General features: G+C 45.3%; 1 protein-coding gene across 1 annotated transcript in view; it reads right to left on the minus strand.

Moving 5' to 3' along the window:
• Positions 1–117: 117 nt before the first annotated feature.
• The window catches only part of LOC100705914 (nuclear receptor coactivator 3), a 63,945-nt gene continuing 48,661 nt past the window's right edge, over positions 118–15,401 (minus strand). The window contains exons 5-23 of the mRNA XM_005448634.4: positions 15,170–15,270; positions 14,898–15,072; positions 12,251–12,433; positions 11,646–11,732; positions 11,359–11,499; positions 10,920–11,067; positions 10,092–10,585; positions 8,877–9,997; positions 8,623–8,755; positions 7,344–7,502; positions 6,887–7,120; positions 6,473–6,578; positions 6,208–6,379; positions 5,584–5,910; positions 5,090–5,188; positions 4,215–4,467; positions 3,888–4,065; positions 3,575–3,767; positions 118–2,866 (exon numbers count right to left, since the gene is read on the minus strand). Coding sequence (XP_005448691.1) covers positions 2,855–2,866; positions 3,575–3,767; positions 3,888–4,065; positions 4,215–4,467; positions 5,090–5,188; positions 5,584–5,910; positions 6,208–6,379; positions 6,473–6,578; positions 6,887–7,120; positions 7,344–7,502; positions 8,623–8,755; positions 8,877–9,997; positions 10,092–10,585; positions 10,920–11,067; positions 11,359–11,499; positions 11,646–11,732; positions 12,251–12,433; positions 14,898–15,072; positions 15,170–15,270 — 4,316 coding nt within the window. The 3' untranslated portion in view covers positions 118–2,854. The remainder of the gene's footprint in view (positions 2,867–3,574; positions 3,768–3,887; positions 4,066–4,214; positions 4,468–5,089; positions 5,189–5,583; positions 5,911–6,207; positions 6,380–6,472; positions 6,579–6,886; positions 7,121–7,343; positions 7,503–8,622; positions 8,756–8,876; positions 9,998–10,091; positions 10,586–10,919; positions 11,068–11,358; positions 11,500–11,645; positions 11,733–12,250; positions 12,434–14,897; positions 15,073–15,169; positions 15,271–15,401) is intronic.

Below are 15,401 nucleotides of genomic sequence, written 5' to 3' on the forward strand. Positions count from 1 at the left end.
GGCTCAGATACTGCAGCAGAAACACAGTTTCAGCGCTTTCTGTAAGTGTGGATTGTTGCTGCAGGGCGTGAAGACTGATGAGTCATGCACAAAATCAAACACAGCAGAGCCACTGTAATGTTTAAATATAAATTTGTATTTACATCAATATTAACATCAAGAAACAAGGTAAGAAAAATGCAACAGTATTTTACATCCTGTATTAATGACTGTATGATTCCCAGATGTGTTTTCTCTTTTCTTTAAGCTCCAATGAAGCACTGAGAGGAGTTCCTTTCCGTTAAAGCAGAAACACAGATGTTTTGTTTGAAATGTTCGTAGATAAGTCTTTCATATTCTTCATCGAGAGATTAAGGGCTTTAGAAAAAAAGAAATCCAGGCTATTATTCTGAGACATAAATGACATCAATCATGAATGAAGCCTCCCTTTCCCAGCTTAAAAACATTCTCCTGTGTGAAATTTGCAGCACCACGATTCAACTGGCCATAAGGTCTACAGAAAGGAAGAAACGATCACAAACAAAAACCGAAAACACCTCAGCAGAACCAGACTCATGTCTACTCTATTTCATACAGATGGGGGATATAATATATGCAATTAAACATATTCAGCTCAATGTATATTATAGGTAATGTGCAACAGTAAAAGCACACATGAGTACTTGCACAATCTACATCAGGAACTGTGTCTACGCACTGCAGAATGACAAACAGAAATCTTTGGGTTGAGCGTGTTTTCAAAGGTAGATTTCTCAACAGAAAGTTCCACAGGAAATACATCAGAAATAAAGTTCAAAACTTGAATGTAAAATTAAAAAACACCCTGCCAAGACAGTGGCAGATAATCAGGGGATTTAAATCTCCTTCCTTCTGTTTGTTGCTTTCGTCATGATTAAATATCTGCGGACAAACCGCACAGGCTTATGGACACAGCGGGACTGATTTCCAAAGTCTCGTATCTGAGGCTGAATGAAACTGAAAGCACAGAAACTCAGAAATGGAAGCTTGAGGTTAAGTACAGAGAATACACACCTCACATACCAGTAAGACATCTGGGCCTCTTGAAGCCTAACACAATCATGTGTCAACCCTTTTTATATAGGCAATTTTTTTGTTTTAATTAAAAGAAAAATAATTTACTTTAAAAAAAAAAGTTAACCCACTAGCACCTCTTTAGCTAAGACTATGTCCTCGGAAAAATAAAGAGAAGTTCTTGATTCGGAAATCCCAAAATAAAAATAAAAGTGCGTTCTGAGAGAAGAAAAGTGGCAGTATGAAAGAAAGTCTACACGTACTGCTTACAAAAAGAGGCCCTTCCTTTCCAAACCGATGGTTAAAGTATTGAAACTAAAAGGCGAGCCATGACGGAATAAGAAAATTACACTTTTAAATATCAAGCCTTACAAGCTGTGCAAAAAACAGTATGTGACCTACAAAAGCATATATATATTTATATATAGTACATTTGAAGCGTATTTACAATTCATATTCACAGACGAAAGGAAAAGAAAAGCTCCTAACAAGACACCATGTCTAATACTGCAGTACCGTTGCTTTGAGTAAACAATGCTTCAGCTTTGTCCTCAGAGGAAAACCAGGAGGAAGGATTATTGCTAGAAATATGCACACCTACACTCAAATCTAACACTTTCTTTTAAAATGTTAGGTAATCTAGGCATAATTTCATAACTGGCAATCCGTTTTTGATTTACTTACTAGTAGCACTGTAAACGGGTGCAAGGTAACCAAAATATCTGAATCATTTTGAGCTAAAAATCACCTCCTCAATGTAAATGACCACCTTATGACTCTGTAGAAATATAAGTGGAGTGTTTGAATTTTAATAGAAGACTCTTTGTTCCAAGAGTGACTTTAAAGTGGCTTAAAAATTGTCATATTAATGAATCCGCACACTATATACGAGTGTATTGGATCAAATCTGTGCTTACTGCCTTTCTACTGGTTCCCACTAATGAACAAAGAGCATCAAGGTTACCCATTTCCAATCAACAGCGCCTTTTCTCAGATAGGAAACCCTGAAGAACAACGCACACAAAAATAAACAGATGTCTGCTGCTATGCGTTAATTCTCGGGTAAAGGCCTCTATATTGCCACAATCCTTTTGATGTTGGCTTTTCCTTAAAGTGCAATCAGCCAACAAGGAATTCAGTCGTACTTTAGCCCAGGGGCGTCCCGGGGAATGAAACAATGTGCTACTGCTTAATGACATTCGTGTGAGTGTCACAATCTGACGGCTCGTCATCTAGAACCGCTTTGACAGAGATCCTCCAGGAGCAGCAGAAAGACGGCGGATTAAAAAATCCCGAAGAGTTCAGAAACGAGAGAGCAATCTTTTCAGATCTGAATACAGCTTCATGGTACATTCGACAAAGGAGAGGATGTCACAACACGTTTGTCCATGTGGTCTCACTCGAGCGTCCGTCCACCTTCACCGTTTGGTCCGGCGAGTGCGTTCGGCATGGGCACGCACACGCTGCTCACAAAGAGGGGGATATTATACTAAGGTCCGTTAGAGGAATCACAAAGGTGTCTGTATGACCATTGTTATGTATCTGTGTGTGAAGAAGTCACAGTGTTTCTGATTTTTTTTTTTTTTTTTTTTTTTAATGATCGCTGTGTGTTTTCATGTATGTGACAGAGTCTGTGTTTCCGCAGGTTGCCAGACTGACGTTACTGGCCACGAGTCCAAAGGGAAGTTCACGCCCCCACCTGGTGGGAGTACAGCACAGCACAGACAAACATCGCCCAGTCTGCCCCACACACCGCGGTGCTGCAGCCGTCTGCCGTCTCTGAATGGTGATCACAGTGAGACAAAGGAGTCTGCCACGATGTTCAGCAGTATTTCTAAATGTACAGGAGGGGGAGAGAAGAGTAATCTATTATCTATTTATTTTCTTGAGCAATCAACAAATTTTCCACAAAACAGCTGCTAGAAAGAGACACGACAGGTTCAGTCAAGTCTGTCCTAAACAATACTTACATACTTATAGTCATTGGTGTCTATCATTTAAAGTGGACGTTTATTAATTTCTGCCCTGTTGAAATTGTGAATAATGAATAAATAAAAGGTAATTCTGGACTGTGAAGGTATTCTAAGACTTGACAATGTAACTAAGTAACGAGGTAAGGAGGCCGTTTTGACAGATATGCAACAAAGGGGACCGTCACACCTTTTCATATAAAGTGCAAAGGACTCTGGGATTTATTTGTGTTACAGAGGTGGAGGCATGCATCTTAATCAAGTTAGCTTAGCTGAAGAAATCTGCACAAAGATAAGATTTTGGGTTGAGTTTGCTTCTCAGGACTTCTACTTGGATCTTCAAAGAAACTGTAGCAGTCAGTCAGATCTGCAGGTACTTGTAACAGTTTGAGAACCATAAGTGACGACATTAATGTTTTTATAACTTTAAAATAAGCTTAGAGTTTAATGATGTCCCTGTGTTGTAAAAACTATGTATACTATGAATAAAAGAGGACTTCTTTAGTCAGCAGTTAATAAGCCTTTAACACATGTGAGCCTGTTCTTTAGCTTCTCACACCCTCTGAACATACCTGATCAGGCCCCATCGGCATTCGTCCCATCACCATTGGGTTCATACCCATTTGCCCCATGTGACCTCCTCCTCCACTAGGCGGCATGCCCCCGTTCATCATCATGCCTCCATACTGCCCTGGATTCCCCTGCTGGCCAAACTGCTGTTGCCCTGGAGGTCCCTGCTGCGCAAACTGTTGCTGAGGGTACGAACTGGTGACAGGAAGGAAGAAGAGTTAAACTGTTCCTCTTCAACAAGAGAAGAACAGGAACTATGCCCATCCCTCTCCCCTCCTCCTGACAGCGGGATGCAGGGGAGTAAATGTGTCGTACCTGTTGCGACCCATGGCTCCCTGCGACCAGCCTTTCATATCAGCACCCTGGTACATGGGGCCACCCTGTGGGTGCTGTTGCATCATGGGATTTTGAGGCCCCAGGCGGCCGGGCATCATGGCATTAGGAGGACTTCCACCTGAGGGGCCAAAAGAGGGGTCTCCTTGCTGGCCCATCCCTGTGGGGAAATTATCAACCTTCAACTTCAGCTTCTCTCCACTATTGCTTATGTACCAGTAATGTTCAATGCAGTTGATAAATACAGTACCAGCACTCACCACCAGGGAGCAGCAGTATTCTGCCTAGAAAGCAGTTAATTAGACTCACCGTAGCTGCCACCATAGCCAAACTGCTGGGGGCCCGGCTGGCCCATGGTTGGTCCTCCCATAGGGTTGTCCATACCGCCAGGAGCTGTGACGTTGGGAGGAGGACTGAATCCTCCGGCAGCTGCAGCAGCTGCCGCCGCCGCCTGCTGTTGCTGTTGCTGCTGCATCAGCATCATCATGCGCTGCCTCCTCATCTGCATGGTGACCATCTCCCTGCTTCGTTGAGCCATCATCTGAGCGTTCAAGAAGTTCGGCTAGAGAAAATAAATAGATAATCACATATCCAGAGGAGAACTGTCACGTGACCATCGTGACCATCGTCCTGCTGTAAACATATTTAGACCTTTCTGAAAATATGTGATAAAGAATATGTTAAAACTGGTGGGTAAAATGGACACGGTGTAATATTTATCCTAACTTTTACTCAACTACAACAGTCAATTACACTTTTAAAGATGCAGCACTTGAAAACTGCAACAATGGCTTCAAGGCAGACTGAAAATAATAGACTGGGTCTAAAATTGCTGCAACTCATCAGAGGTCACTGTAATACTTTTTTTCAACCCCAAATTAAGGCTGAAAGTCTGCACGCGGCTAAATTAACAAAATTTGTGTCAATGGTTATGAAGAAAAAGATGCAAAAAGGGTGATTTATTATAACACAGTGCCACATTTAAAAAACTGTGCACACACAAAAGGTCTGAGCTTGCACACAGCAACTCTGCAACTACTGCGTCAGCCGTTATATCTATTTGCTTTGTACATAAACACCTTTATGTGTGTTTATTTAGTCATTAATAAAAGTATGACAGTTAACTGGAGTCACATTAAAATCATTTACACTTAGATGTAACCAAACGGGTTTTTGACATCTACCTGTCCTCCCATGCCAGGTTGCATGCCGGGCCTCATGCCAGGGTTGCCTCCTGGGTTCTCCATTTTCAAGGCCATGCCCTGCCGTGTCTGATTCATGAACTTCAGGAAAAAGTGAAAATCCAGGATGAGACGAGAAAGCAAATATTAAAACAGAGGTCCAACACCGAGAGACAGACTCTAATATTTACATCTATGGCCAACTTTTGGTTACCAGTTAACCTAACAAGCATGTCTTTGCCCTGCAGGGGAAGCTGCAAGAGCGAGGAAGCTCCAAATTTCAAAATGTACAAAACCATCCAGAGCAAATAAAGGTTTCCAATTTTTCAAGGTAAGACCACCACTGACTTTATTTGCGTAATGGTGCACTTGCGTTTGTCGTTCTAATTTAAACATTCTGCATATCCTGTTTGTATCACAAAAACTACAATACTGGGGCAACTCTGACCCAAATTCATTTGCCTGTAAAACAAATCATGATGGTCTTGTGGTCACACCTGTTGTCCCTGCAGTCTCTGTTGCAGCTGGAGCCTCATTGGCTTGTTTGCACTCATCATCCTGGGTCGCATCATGTTGGCACGAGGGTGGCCCATGCCCACCATTCCACCCATAGCGGGGAAGCTGCCGCCTTGGCCCATTTGTGAGAGCATGGGCCCAAATCCCCCCTGTTGGGCCTGACCCTGTATAGGGTTCCCTCCATAGCCAGACTGCATAGGCATAGTAGGAGGTCCAGGATAGCCCTGCCCATAGAGAGGCTTCTGGTCCACTACCATGGACGGATCCTGCCCTGGAAAAGGTTCTAGCTGCTGCTCTGCTCCCTGTGTCTGGAGGAGATAGGACAAGAGGACAGAAAGAGAAGTCTGTCAGACTTCCAATTGGTTTCCAATTGGTTTGCTCTGTAATTATCTTTTTTCTAAGTGCACAGACTGATCCCTCTGGGCTCATCTGTTACCTTTCAGTGAGGGAACAGATTGAACAGGGTGAGTCACGACTGAAATCAAATGCAAAGATGAATGCTACACTCACATGCAAGCAATGATATTTTTCTCCTTTTACATCACATATTGAGAGGTCTGGAAGAGCACAGGGGTGAACATGTTGTCCTTTTATTGTTTTCTAACCTGGCTGACGAGGTCTGGGATGCCCAGAGCTCTGTCTATCTCCTCCAAAGCGATGCCATCTGTATTGTTCAGCAGGGAGTCTAGCTGGTCCAAAAGCGCCCGTTCATCACTCTGACCCTCACTCGTGGTGGGAGGCACCAGAAGATCATCTAAGGTGTTGCCAAACTGCCGCCTACAACAAACGCAGAGAAACTCAGCACAAGGTTCAGTTTAAAACGTAAGAACATAAGAATTCAATGGAGACCCAGAGAGGTGTTGCACTGACCTGTTTCCCTCCATGCCCATCATTGTGTCCGGCCAGGAGGGCGACTGGTTCGGTTGGCCCTGCTGGCTGAAGGGGCTCATACCCATGCCCATATCAGCAGAACCTCCTAAACCAGCAAGACATGGGTATAGTTATATAGCCAGTCAGCTGCTTAACTGCTACTTTTAAAAATAAAGTTTCTAGCAGGAAACATTCACATTCCCCCAAGAAATGTAATTACTTTACTTTTCATCTCACACTATCATTCAAACAGAAAGTTATATAAACTATGAATATACATTATAGATAGTGAACACAGTATAAATGTACCTGCCAATCTCCTTGGCTCGTATTTCTAAAATTTCACCCTTCTGTCTGTGCTTGTAAACATTTCCCTAACACCATCGGCGCCTGAGCCCCGTATGACAGACGTACCCATATCCATGAGCTGTTGCTGCAGCATCGACCTTGTGGCTGGCACGCTGTTGGACCGGCTGACCATGGGCCCTGACATTACGCCCTTGCCGTTGTTGTTGTACTCCATGCCCGGGCGCATCATGGGTGGATATCCTGCTGAGCCCACAGGACTGGCACTGGTGCGGGGCATGCCCCACTCACCTGAACTACCCATGGGGGATCTCTGAGGACCCATCCCTCTATTCATTGGTCCTGGCAACACATAAACACCACATGTGTGTGTGTCAGTATCATCAAAGCTGTTACACAGAGCAGTTTAACCCAGTCTTAGTCTTCAATATTATCAGGTTAAATTGTGATACAGTCAAGGGCAGAAACTGGGGAACACATACCAAAAAAACAGAGGCAGAGAAAGAGTGAGAGGAAATGTGCGGAGTAAATAAATTCTGAGCTCCATAAACACACAAACACACACCCATGTTTCCTGGGTAGCTGTCTGGGCTGCCCATCATGTTTTCCTGCTTGACAAGCATGGGGCGTCTGCCTGCACCTCCAGGCCCACCAGGAGGCTTTGCATCCATGGACATGGCCCTCTGGAAGGGCACCCGGGGTCCTGAACCCATACCTGGACTCCCTGTACAAGCAGCATAAAAAGAAACGGAATCCCTTTGTGATTTCGGTGCTTTATAAAAATGTAAATGTATGACATGAGAAAAAACAGCTCCTATAATAACATATTTGTCTTGAAAAGTATTGATATCCCATTGTTGCACGAGCATTCTTTTTATGGATTCATAAATGAATAAATGAGAAAATAATGAAAATAAAGAAAAACCCAACAGAAAATCAAATAGAATCGGATGACTAAAATTAAGCTATTTTCCCCCTGCTCCGTTACTCACAGCGGGCTGCCACAGCGGGTAGCTCCACATATTTGATTTGACTGCTGCTTTCAGTTTTTATGCCAGATGCCCTTCCCAACGCAACCCCAAAGGGATTTGTGTCTCCTCCTGGGATCAAACCGGGGATCTTTTGCAAATGTATAAACCACTACATTATGGAGCCACTAACCCGATCACTAAAAAATACAGGGAATTAATAAAATAATGCAGTTAATATTGAAAGTATTAAAAATTAAACAGGCTCCAGTCGCCCGTAACCCGAAACTGGACAAGTGGTTGAGAACGTGGACGGATGTTTTTCCTTTTCTTTTTAAGACAACTTTTGTAACACTTTGTGCACTTTCCCACAGATTTAGACTCACTCACATTTTATTAATCGTCATTTATTCAGCGAGCGAAGATATAAAAGCTTTTTTCACAGGATTCAAAAACAGCAGCTACGACATATAAAACATTTTAACAGCTTATTAAAATCAGATGTTGCGTGTGAATACAAATCTCTAAATGGTCGAAACTAAATTCCACTGAGAGAGATTACAGTGTTCGCTTCACTTTTGTATTTTTTGGCTTTGAAACTGAAGTTGTACTCTTTGCCACTGTTTTGTCAAAGGATCAGTGTTGCAACATGCAAAGTGCTGCAAAGGAGGAGCCCTCTTCAGCACAGCTGAAGAGAAGTGTTTGAGAAACAGTCACACAGACGTTAAGAGTTCAAGAAAACTCTGAATGACAGCATGAGATGCTCAGATGCTATTTCAGTGGCATTTTATCCTGATATCATCACATATGATATTATAACGCCTGCTCTGCGTGTAACTGTCACTTCTCATAAGCTTTGATCCGTAAACCACTCACCCTGCAGGCTGTCGTCAAGGCAACCCGGGGGTTTGCTTCCTGTGTCGTTGGCCCCTCCACCTCCAGCCTGATCGGGGTAAAAGTCAGAGCTTGAACTTCTCAGATCTCCCAGGATAGATTCCAGGTTGTGCAACTAAAAAAAGAAATAAAATAAAAATAGTTACCCAATAAGTCAACAAGATAAGATCAAACATTCATCTTCATAGAAAGCTAAATGTCAGGTCACGACAACAGTACAGTACAGTCGATCTTACATCATCGGGTGGTTCTGACTTGATCTTGCTCTCGGGATGTTCAGGTACAGGGCCGGGCCCAGATCCGGGGATATTCCGTGGTGGGCCGCCAGCAGCCCCCGCAGGTCCCTTGCCATCTAGCTCTTCGAGTTTGGGCTTAACATCCACTGGCTCTTTGGAATCATCCTTGTTGAGGAGATAATGGAGGAGGGCATGGGTCTTCTCCTTCTTGGGGCTATGCTGCTCCTGTTTGGGATCTGTGATCAACCCAGGGCCCGACCCGGCCCCTGAGCCTCCTGTTCCAACCTCAGCGCCCTCCTGCCCCCCGAGGGACACCTTGCCTGTAGCCTCGGCTGTGATCTTAGCCACTTCATCTGGCGTATTGCCGTTCTGCAGCAGCTTGTGGAGGATCTTGTGCTTCTCTTGCAGCGAGCCAGTATAGTGGGCTGACGACATTGATGCCGACACGCCCCCTGGTCCTGTCGCTTGGCCTGAATTTCCACTGGCTGAAGAGGATGAGGTAACCCCAGTGGATGAGGGGCTAGTCATGCCTCCCGTCGTATCCTTACTGTCTGAGCCCGCAGGAGTGTTACTGCTGGTCGGAGGGGGTGGTACAGGGGGCCCCGTTGGCCCACTGCCACCTATTCCCAGCTCCTCTGTAGGAGACGTCAGCAACTGCAGCAGCTTCTTATGGCCCTTACTGTCAGGCACCCTGCGAGGAGGTTCGGAGTTAGCCGCTCCCGCTTCATTGCTTCCGTCTCCAGACTCTTTAGTCGCTGTTGCTGCCTGGCTATCTGGTCGGTCTCCAGAACTCTCAGCCTGAGGATGCTGATGATGGTGGTGATGGTGCATGGGGTGGTGATGGTCGCTGGGTCCAGGTGCTAAGCCCCCGGCTGGGCTTTTGGAGCCATCCTGACCTGGTTTGGCTGCCTGACTGGGCTGAGAAGAAGAGGAGGAGGAGTGGATGCTGGGAGAGCTGTCTGGTTTGTGGGCCGGAGAAGGAGAGGTTAGGGTAGAGGGGAGTGAGCTCCCTACTCCTTCACTGATGGCTTGTAGGGCATTTAAGGAGCTGCTGGAGAAGGTGGTGGTGCTGCCCCCACTTCCACCATTACTGCCAATGCCACTCATAGGAGAGTGCAACCCTGGAACAGAAAGAGTCACACATTAACTGGATTCAACAATGAATTCAGTAAATTTAAAAAAAATATGCTGAACACTTGACGCTGACAGACTTACCTCCAGGTGAGAACTGGTTGGAGCCCATTTTTGGGCTTCCCCGGTTCCGAGGTGACATCAGGAGACCCTGCTGAGGAACGCCCATTCTCGGGCTCCCCGAGGGACTGTTCATGCCACTGAGGCCAAAGCCGCCACTGCTCTGAAACGGGGGCTGCTGTTGGTGCTGCGGCATGCCTTGGCCTGGGTGATTCATAGGACCCATCTGATTCATGTGCCCCATCTGATTCATCTGCATCATGCGGTTACCCATGCCTCCTCCTCCACTTCCTCCTCCGCCATTTCCTCCATACATCGAGCCGCTCATCGGACCCATGTGACCCATGTGGCCCTGCTCATTCATGCCGAAGCCCCTGTTCATGCCCCCCATGCCCCCCATACCCATTCCGCCACCGGTGTTCATTTGGGCATTCGGGTTGGGGCCTCCCATGCCCTGCTGTCGCATCGTGTTTGGCATCATGCTCCCACCCGGTGCTGAGCGGTAACCATTCGGCTCCCTGTGTGGAAGTAGAATAAAAACTAGCATAAGCTTTGAAAAAAAAAAAAAATGCACATACCTTGAAAGTGCACTGTCTCCCACAATAACCTCTCAGACTGTAGACTTGAGATAAATGCATATAAAATACTCGCTCCTCTGCGGATTCTTTTCACTGTTCACAGGACGTCGGTGTATATAAAAGCTACTTCAGCTCCCACTTGAGCTATTTATGTGGCATGAATACCTCGGCTGCCTTGCATAGACATGCTTGAAGTGCTCCTTTTTGTCAGTACAATAAATGAAACGCACTTTGCCGAGTATGAATGCAGTGTGTGTATTTTCAGTTTTCTGACCTCTGTAGTAGGTGCGTGGAGATGAAGCCTTGCGGCTCGTTGCTCATAGGGTGACGGTACAGCTTACTCTTGGTCTGGGCTGTGACTGGAGTGCCGTCAGAGAGGGAGAAGCGGTACAAGGGCGTCTCTGCGTGACCCTGCAGAAAGGCTGCACAGACAGATAGAGTAAGACGCCCTAAGTGACAACACGGGTCATCAATCACTTCCTATATGATGAAACAGTCTGTTCATGAGATCAATACTGAGATGGTAATGCAGGAGGTGTTTGTGTTTAAATAAGTAAGAGTCTTCTTTCTAAAAAGATAAAGAAACTAAAAACAAAGCTACAACCAAGAAAAATAAATATACAGTTAATTAAATAAAGCCTTTGCCAGCTGATATTTTTAATGTGGATTTCACTGAGATGAATTCACTAAGTACTTATACGTGCGTTACCCACCCTCATGATAATGGCGTTTGTGTGACCAGGGCTGCCCATCGCTGTGCTGAAGGAACATCTGAATGCAACGCCTCAACAAATCCTCCCAGCCTGGACGCATCGACGCTCGCAGAGAGTTCTGGTCGATCTGAATCAGTTTACCTGCCAAGCAGCACAGAAGGAGGGCACGCGGAGGGAGGAAGCAAGAAGACGCAAGAAGAAAGAGTCAAACCTGTTCGTGGGTAAAGAAAGACCATCGTGGCCTGTTTGAGCTTCTGTGTTTGTTTAGTGAGTACGCAGCTCCTCACCTGAGAGTTCATGCCTGGTGTTAAAACTCTCCGTCCTCTCCATGGCTGTCACTCGACGGGCCACGCAGATCATACATGACTGAAGGTCTGCAGGCGAAAGGAGATCAGACTTGACGATACTTCATATTCACTCTGTGCGTTTGAGGCTTATTATTCAGTTAAAAGTAAATACTTAGGAACAGATTTAAAACAGTTTTAAACAGAAAGCACTTCTAATAATTAAAAGATGTGGAGAAAACCAGGAAAACTCAGATGAGCTGTAATTATGCACTCAAGACATTACTGACCAACAAAGTATTGGTATTTAACATTAATTTTCAGCTTTTATTGTTTTATTTATGTTCTGTATTATTCATTTCCTTATATTTATTTTAAAGATCCCCTTAAAAAAAACACACAAAATAAGGGATAAGATGTGTGTTCACCACATTAAACATGTGTCTGATTGAAAAATATATGAATAGACTGTAAATGTGCATGTGAGCCTCTAAATTTGTGAGGTTTCTACAACAGTAGATGTTGAGATCATTCTGTGCACGCACAAAAACTAAGAAAAACGCATTTCTGTGTAGAAACACTATTGTGAATATACTGGCTCCTCCTACCTTCGCCCTCCTCGATCATGGCCTTGGGTTGGGTAAGAGCAAAACATTGCATGGTCTCGTAGCGTGGCCCTCCAGGCCCCTCCTCCATGGGGCCGTGGGCATGACCAAATTTGACCAGCATCCGGCAAGTAAAGGTGTGACTCTTCTGTCGGGCTGCCTCGCTTCCCCACGACACCCCATTTACTAAAAAAAGGAACACAAACAAAAAGGCGTTTACTCTTGGGAGTAAAATGGAATGAGCCTGACGCTCGTGGGACTGAAAACCACACACAGCTATGAATGGATTGCCTGTCATCAAATATCACAAACAGCTCACACCCTATCCTGCCACAGATCCACACAGACACACAAAGGACGACAAAGGAAGCAAAAAAAATAAATACAAACTGGCACCGCAACATGTATTGTCCTTCTTTAATTGAGAAGCAGAAGCTCCCGCTGCTGTTCGGATCCCTGGCTAAATGGACCATGGGATTAATCTAGCCAAGGTGTCGATTTCCAATATCTCTCCCTCCCAGTCTGCTCTGCAGTGGGCAGAGGCCAGGGACACTCAGCCATCTATCCTCATTTACACCCTGACTTCTCATCACGGCATGCACACACACATTTAGAAGGGGTCACCTTCACAGGGAGATGAAGAAAGAAAGAGGCACAGGTAAAGGAAACTTCAGAGAGAGATCCGACTGTTCGCCAAGGTCTGAGTGAAGCCTTATCGGGGCCTTGAGCTGGCCGGAGGTTTCTGTCTGGTAGGTGTGCGGAGGATACAAGAGAGGACCCGGGAGAGCGAGACACGTCGGGGAGGTAAGCATGGTAGTGGTGGGGAGGGGGTGTGTGACAGTGAGAGGTGATTTAACAAGGCCTTGGGTTTCTCTCTGAAAAACCCCCCCAAAAAAAACAGAAAGAAAGAAACACCAGCACAGTCGCCGGGGCTGACGCCTCCCCTCAGACACAATTAGCCAACAGCGAGGGAAGACAGAGGGGTCAAAAGCACACCGGCTAACAATGAAAGCTCACTTCATGTTCTGTGGACGAGCGTGTGTGTCTGTTTTTGTTGGTGTATGTGTGTTTCTTGGGTGCTTGTGTGGGGTGTGTGTGTGTATTTAACTGTAGCTGGCACGGTCAGCGGTCATCCCGCAGGAATGTGCAGCGAGAGCGCATTTCATTCACGGCTTCTAAAGATAATGAAGGGGCAGAGCAGCAGAGCGAGACACAATGAGGGGTGGGAGAGCAGAAAGGGAAGCCGGTTGAGAAACAGACAACCACAATATTCGTCTTAGTAGGCAGCCATATTAAGTATGAATGAGGCTGAGAAAGAGCGAGTTGAGGGAGGCACCAGGGACGCTGAGAGGAAAAGTAGATAAAGATGAGTGTTAAAAGATAAAGAGAGCAAGTGAATAAAGGAGCGTGCAGGGGAAGAGGCTGAATAAGTGGGAGAACGTGTCAGTGACATGTTGGAGCCGCCGCCGCCACCACCACCGCTGCTCGGAGGTTACTGCTGCTTAGTTAATCGAGTAGCAGGTTCAGTCGAGCACACATATCCATAATTAATCAGCTTTATAAATAGTTCTCCACGCACATGCTCACACACACGGCACCCTGACGAGTGGATTACTGACACAGACGTGTGAAAATACAAAATAAGCAGTCGGAGAAAGCAACATTTACTCGAGTACTGTGCTTAACCCTTTCTTGTTTAGCTATTTCTTGGAGACACGCTCTCAAACGTGATGATGTGACGCTTTATTTGAGTTTATTTTTTAATCATTTTGAGCCACCGAGTCTGAAAGTGCCACTTATCATGAGGATCACTTCATATCATTTTTAGAATTTTTTTAGATAACAACACCAAAATAACCAGGAGATGAATTCATAACAGGAACAATCATCAGTTTCACTCCGGTATTAAAGAATTAGCCTCACCTCATCCAACTACACAACAATAAAATGACACTTAGCCCTAACAGAGGGTACTTATATTACTCTGATTGTACACAAATACTAAAAGTAGAAAGATTTCCCATACTTCAAATGGAGTATTTTTAGGGTGTGGTGGTACTACTTTCAGTTGAGTATAAGTTTTGAGTGCTTGCTCCACAACTGACAATAAGACACACATGCGTACATGCAAACACAGTGAATTAAGTAGAGGAAAGTGAGGAAGTGCATTATTCAGCAGTACGTAGTTTCCAGATGGCTGCCATGGGATCTGAATAGAGCTCGGGCCTGTTTTACACTGTCTGGACCACTGAGTGTGACTGACAGCCGCGCTACGCTCTGCCTGCTTAGCACCGAGTGGGTGGGTGCTCCTGTGCACATGTATGTTTTGTCAGGTGTGTGTGTGTGTGTGTGTGTGTATGCGTGTGTGTGTTTCTGAATAGCTCCTATGCACATGAACACGCTTCCCAGGAGCTCCTCATTACAACAGGAGATGGAGTAAAGACCGGAGGAGCATGAATAAATAACTTTGAGAGTTTACGTTGACGTGTGCAGAGAGTTGTTGTAACCTCTCAAAGTTAGTTTTATACCTCGGCCCTGTGGAAGATGTCAAGCAGGGTTTGCTTCTGAGCAGATGTGTAGCTTCGCCGTGTGTGTGCGTGTGTGTATTGACACGTGTAGGTTTGTGTGTGTGTGTGTCCGTGTTCCTCACTGTTGGTCTTGGGCAGGTTCTTGTGAAACTCCTCCCTGTCGTCCTCGTGAAGAATGTTGTACACGCTGGTGTTGATGAGCTCCTCCTGTTTGTACTGCAGGTACTGCGTCACGTTGTCCGACACGAACACGATGCTGCCCTCCCGGTTTACCACGAACAGGAAGCCATCCAGAGCCTGGAGCAGAGCGACCAGAAGTTACCAACGGCCAGCTGGCCAATCATATGCATTGATAAAAAGCATGTGATTGACAGGGGAGGAGAGCTGGGCTCACCTGCAGCAGAAGTGGACCCAGGTGGTCCTTGTCGATGACCCCCTGACCAGTTGAGGACACGTCTGACTTTTGAACGTCGTCATCGTTGGATGAAGCTTTACCTGGAAATGAAATGAATCACAAAAATAAATAAATAAATCGATGACATCACAAAGAGTCAGTTCAAGCCCAGCTATTTTCAAAGAAGAAAAAAAAGAGCAAAGGAGAAACAAGGTGAGAGCTATGTTACCTG

The sequence above is a fragment of the Oreochromis niloticus genome, linkage group LG20 (assembly GCF_001858045.2).
Source record: "Oreochromis niloticus isolate F11D_XX linkage group LG20, O_niloticus_UMD_NMBU, whole genome shotgun sequence".
Classification (NCBI taxonomy): Eukaryota; Metazoa; Chordata; class Actinopteri; order Cichliformes; family Cichlidae; genus Oreochromis; species Oreochromis niloticus.